The sequence below is a fragment of the Myotis brandtii genome, unplaced genomic scaffold, assembly GCF_000412655.1.
Source record: "Myotis brandtii unplaced genomic scaffold, ASM41265v1 scaffold928, whole genome shotgun sequence".
NCBI lineage: Eukaryota > Metazoa > Chordata > Mammalia > Chiroptera > Vespertilionidae > Myotis > Myotis brandtii.
The window spans coordinates 94,689-100,532 of record NW_005371827.1 but is presented as its reverse complement, the minus strand read 5'-3'; the positions used below and the strand labels follow the sequence as shown (position 1 = coordinate 100,532).

At 44.5% G+C, this 5,844-nt stretch overlaps 1 protein-coding gene across 2 annotated transcripts in view; it reads left to right on the top strand.

The window, feature by feature from the left end:
• Positions 1 to 631: 631 nt before the first annotated feature.
• MARCO (macrophage receptor with collagenous structure) overlaps positions 632 to 5,844 on the top strand; it is a 34,175-nt gene continuing 28,962 nt past the window's right edge. The window contains exon 1 of one of the 2 annotated variants that reach the window (XM_014532962.1): positions 632 to 865. In XM_014532962.1, the coding sequence (XP_014388448.1) occupies positions 718 to 865 (148 nt within the window). In that variant the 5' untranslated portion in view covers positions 632 to 717. The remainder of the gene's footprint in view (positions 866 to 5,844) is intronic. The other variant, XM_005885781.2, reaches the window with a different exon arrangement.

The window sequence follows — 5,844 nt, the reverse complement described above, 5'->3', positions numbered from 1 at the left end:
GCGTTTCAGCTCTTAGGGTCTGTGCCTTAATCACTGCCCCACACAACCTCCCCTCAAGCATCTCAGCTCTTACTGGGGCCAGAGCAAACACATATGTGCACACGTGGGACATGAGAACACTGTAAGGGGAAATGTAGCTGCATGCTGAACGGTGTGGCATAGAGCAGTGCTCTGCAATGCTAATGTGGACATACATCAGCTGGGGATCTCTTAAAGCGCACTTCTACATCGGGCCTGAGACTTCATTTCTAACAAGTTTCCAGGCGCAGCCAATGCTGCCAGTCTGTGGTCCACACTCTGAGTAGCAAGGATGAACTCCAAGAGTAGCAGGAGACAGGGGAGGGAGAGTTCAGTGTGGGCTGGGTCTGGGCTCAGGTAGAAAAACGGAGGTAGAGAACAGCCTTCCGGGGTCATCAGCGATCCACTCTCAGGAGCCTGGGAGCAAGGACTTGTGCCGAAAGCTGCCTGGACCCCGCCCTCCCTCCCCTTGACAAGCAGCTACACGAAGCAGGAGCTGCACACGCGAATGGCCTGTTTCTGGGAAATGCCCGGTCCTGATCACGGCAGGAAACATTTTGCAAATTCAGAAGTCAGAGCCAAAGGGAAGTGCTGTGTGATCTACAACCAGGCAAATGGGAACAATCTTCCCCGAGTGGTTCCCCAGGAGGGACGCGTTTCTGCTGGCTTCAGGACTTTGACCCTCTATAAAGCTTAGCGATGGAACAAAAGGAAATTCTCAAGGAGGAAGAGTGCCCAGCTAGCACGGGAGAAGCAGCTGCTCTGGACCAAACCATGTTCTCTACGATGGAGTCCTTCGAAATCAATGGTAAAGTACTACTCCCCAGTGACGACCTTGCCTGGCGAGGTAGGCTTTCTGTTGGTGACGAAGACTGGAGATGCCATAGAAAGTGTGGGGTAGCATCACAGACTCCCACTAATACATTTCCGTAATGCTTCAATCGAGAATTTGTGTAACGCTAATGAAGGATGCTATACTTTTAGCTATAGTAGGGTTTTCCAAGCTTCACAATTTCTTTCAATTGCATTTCTATAAGATTAATGCTAATGCTCATTATGCACCCCTTCTTTTTATTAGTGTCTTAGTCTGACACACAGGTTGTGTGATGAAATGGCAATGCAAGAGGAATGAGAAGCTTCCACAGAATGGAAGCCAAGTGCCTCATATTTATTTCATGCATTCCTTTGAAACGCTTTAAGGTGACTGCTGTTCTAGCTGTTGTGTTGACTGGGGAGTGCTTTCTCTAGCTTCATATTTAGTTTGTTTAGGTTAAACTCAGATTTTAAAAATTCAGTCAACTCTGTTGTCTTTATTTATTTATATTGCTCGGTGTTATGTGGGTGTTGCATCGTTTAAATCTTCTAGAATTTGTAGCATTTAAAGTCACAGGTGAGTGCTTGCCACAGGGGAGCTCTGGTCTGCCATTCTAGACTTTCCTCTGCAAATCATCTTCCAAGTCGATCAGCTTTCCCACGCCCAATCTTCTCTGGAACGACTGCAGCTCTGTCCGCTGGCCTCGGGGTCCCTCTCAGCCCGCATCTGTATGTGCAGCTTGCTGGGTGGATTTTCAGGGGGACAAAGATGAAGGGTCTGAGGTGCAGCAGTGCAGGAACCATGCTTCTGAATGACTTTAATAACTGCTGGCTGTTCAGAACTTTGGGGAATGCAGCATTCTGGTTATATGACCTCTAAGATACTGAGGTGTTCAAACAAAGTCAGCCGGTCAAACATTCAGCACCTGCTACCTGCTGGGCATTGCACCCAGGACTGAGGAAACAGATACCAATAAACGCAGTGTCTGGCCTTAGGGAGCCCACAGTCCTGTCGGTGGTGGCAGGAGACTGGCAGGGAGAGCCCTCCGTAAACTACTTCTATATAGTTCACCCCCGGCTAGAACTGATACTTGCACAGGACATTACAGAGGAGCCTGGTGTGGGCCCTGGAGGTCAGAGCTGAGATTAATGGACAAAGGGGATTAGTTAGGAAATGGTGTGGTGGCTGGGGTGGGGAGGAAACCATATGTGCAAGATATATTTGCGAGGAGTATTCAGAAACATGAAAACAGCTCAATGTTGTTGGACCAAAATTAAGTGGGGAAAGCTCAGTGGGGACTGAGACTAGGGCCAATTTGAAAGGGTAGAAGCTGGGCTGAGAGGTATTGGTGTGCATTTAAGATTACTCACCATCGTAGACAGACAAGCTGGTAAGAGTAATGCTGAGGACAGAGGAGTGTGGCAGCGACAGATGAGGCAGTTGTGAAGAAGGAAAGGGAGAGTGGTCTGGGAAATATTAGAAGTGAAATCAGAGGGACTGTAATGACAGGACCGGCAAGTGAGGGAGATGCAATCCCAGATTACTGACTTGGGTTGTGGATGCCACTTACTAAACAGCTAACCAAGAAACAAAAGCACTCCAGTTTGGATGGAAGGACTATTTTCCTAAGTGCATTTGTGACTGCCTGTCTTCTTGTACAGAGATCCTGGAACAAATGGAACTTTCTAGATGAGTGCCATTATGGACAGTAATCTCTATGGGGCTCTGTAACATAGTGACCCCTCATGTCTGTCACATCACATGATTATCAGTTCTTCTAGTGTTGAGAGCAATTAAGACCTACTCTCTCAGCAAGTTTGATCTTTATAATGGAGTTCTGTTGTCTATAATCACTGTTCTGTGTATTGAGTCTCCAGGACCTACTTATCTACTTGTTGCAAGTATGTACCATGTCTTCCAGCCCCTCCACTTCAGTCCCTGGTAATTTATATTTATCTGCATCTATCTTTTCCTCATCTTTGAAGAACATTCTTCTTGACAGAGAAAACCCCAAAAAATATAGGTAGGAAAGTTATAATTTTGCTTTTTTTTCTTTAAATCTTCACCTGATTATATTATTTTATTGATTTTTTTAGAGAGAGAGAGGAAGGGAGAGAGAGAAACATCAATGTGAGAGAGAAACATTGATTGGCTGTCTCTCATATGGGCCCTGACTGGGGATTGAACCCACAACCTAGGTATGTGCCCTGAATGGAATTGAACCCATAACTTCCAGTGTATGGGATGATGCTCTAACCAACTGAGCCACCTGGCAAGGCTGTTATCTGTTTTAATTAACATTAAGCATTGGCTCCCAGCCATGGGCCTTGCTCTACAGATCATTTAAAAAATTTCCCAACACCTTAACTCTGGAGTCCATTCAGAGTCAGCCCTGCTGATGTGACTACTATTTGTTCATTGTTCTGACTTTGTTCTTTGTTGTGTCACTATTTCTCAGCATCTTTTAAAGATCTGGCTTTACTCCAGAATTTTTTTTAACTTTATTTAGAAATAATTATAGATTCATGGAACGTTGCACAAAAATGTACAGGGAAGTCTCTGTGACCACCCCAAGTTTGCTCCTGTAATGACATCTTGGATCGCTGTGGCACAATATCACAGCCTGGAAATTGGTATTGTGCAACCCACAAAGCTTATTTAGAGTTCATTAGCTTTACATGCACTCATTTCTGTGTGAGAATATAGTTCTTTCCAATTTAATCACATGTGCTTATCTGTGTAACCACCACCCAAAGGTACAGAGTGTGTGTTCAATCACCACAAAAATCTCTCCTTCATAGCCACACATACTCCTCACTCCCCACCAGCAATCATCTCCCACAGCCACTACTCAGAGTTCCATTCCTATAATGTTGTTATTTAAAGACTGTTCTATAAATGGAATTGCACAGTATGTAACTGTTTTAGGATTGGCTTTTTTCCACATAGCATAATCCCTTAAGATTCATCCAAGGTGATGCATGTATCAATAGATGGTTCTTGTCCTTAATGATCATTCCTTGATGTGAATGTATCACAGTTGAACAGTTCACCCATTGAAAGACACTTGGGTTTGGGCTATGACAGAGAAAGCTGCCATGACTATTTAGTAAACGTTCTTGTGTGAGCATGAGTTTTTATTTCTGTGGGATAAATGCCCAAAAGTGCAATTGCTGAATTCTAAGTGTATGTTTGGTTTGCAACAAGCAGCTGATTTATTTTTTCAGTGTGGATGTAACATTTCACATTCTCACCAGCAATGTGCAGCTGATCCCATTTCTTTGCATCCTTGCCAGCAATTGGTATTATTACTATTTTTACTTGAGCCATTCTGATAGATGTATGATAGCGATACCTCATTGTAATTTTAATTTGCATTTTCCTAGTGGCTCATGATGTTGAGTATCTTTTTGTGTGTTTATTTACCATTTATGCACTCTCTTTGGTGACACGTCTCTTCCTGTTTTTGCCAATGTTTTAATTAGATTGGGATTTTTTGTTGTTTACAACTCCTTTGCTGGTTATGTGGTATTCAAATATTCTCTCTCACTATGTAATTTGTCTTTTCATTCTCTTAAAGAGTATTTTGAAAAGCAAACTTATTTCATTCTATTGAGGTCTAATTTGTCAATTTTTCTTTTTTTGAATGTGCTTTTGGTTTCAAGTCAAAGAATTCTTCATCTGAGGGTCTTCTCCTACGCTTAATCCTAAAAGGTGTAGAGTTTGACATTTTAAAGTTAAGCTTATGGCTTACTGTGAGTTGACTGTTCCATAAAATGTGAAGTTTAGGTCCAGGTTTTTGTTTTGCTTTGTTTTGTGGTGTGTGTTTTGTTGTGGGTTTTTTGCCTATTGATGCCCAATTGCTCCAACATCTTTTGCTGAAAAAGCTAACCTTCCATTAAATTACTTTTGCCCCTTTGTCAAAAATCACTTGGGTATATTTATGTAGGTCTATTTCTGTCTTGATTACTGTAAATTTATTATAAACCTTAATTTCAAGATTATCTTAGCTATTCTATGGCTTTGCCTTTCTATTAAATTTTAGTATAAGCGTATCTATACCTACAAAAAACCTTGCTGGAATCATATAGGAATTGAATCACACCTACAGATACATTTGAGGAGAATTGACATATTTACTATGTTCAATATTACAATCCATGAACATGGCATGTTGCTACATTTATTTGTCTTTTACTTTATTTTTTAAATCAAGATTTTGTAATTTTCAGCATATACTCTACACACTTTGTTAAATTATATCTAAACTAGGGGCCCAGTGCATGAATTCATGCACCTTGAAAGGAACTGTGGGCCGCGAGGCTGTGGTGGGCATAGAGGCAGGTCTCAGCCCATCCTCCACACCTCCACCTGGCCCCTCCTGCCGCGGCCCCCAGTCCCCTGTCCGCTGGCAGCCCCACTCCCGTTGCTACCACTCCCATATGCTGACAGCATGGAGTGATTTGGGCCGGCGCCAGCAGTGGGTGCAAGCGGTGGGCAGGACTGCAGTGCAGGGGAGCAAAGAATTTTCAGTAACCACCAGAGGATCACCCTGATGACAGTGACCGTCACCCCGCCTTCTTCTGGCACCCCTGCTCACCTGCTCCACCATCCCTCTGCAGCCAACGCCCACCATGTTCCACATGCGCCCCCTGGTGGTCAGTGCACATCATAGTGACCAGTTGTTTGGTTGTTCCACTGTTTGGTCTATTTGCATATTAGGATTATATATATATACTAGAGGCCCAGTGCATGAATTCGTGCATGGGTGGGGCCCAGCCAGCCCGGCCTCAATCAGGGCAGATTGGGGCCAGGCCTGTCGGGAGGAGGAGACAGCGGGAGGTTGGCCAGCCAGCCCACCCCGCTTGGGGCCCTATCAGGGCTGGGCCAACCGTGGGGAGGAGCTGTGGGCAATTGGCCGGTGGGCCTCACCCCTAATTGGGGTGGGGGGTGATTGGGGGTGGGGCTGGCTGTGGGGAAGGGCTGTTGGCAGTGGGCCAGCAAGCCCCACC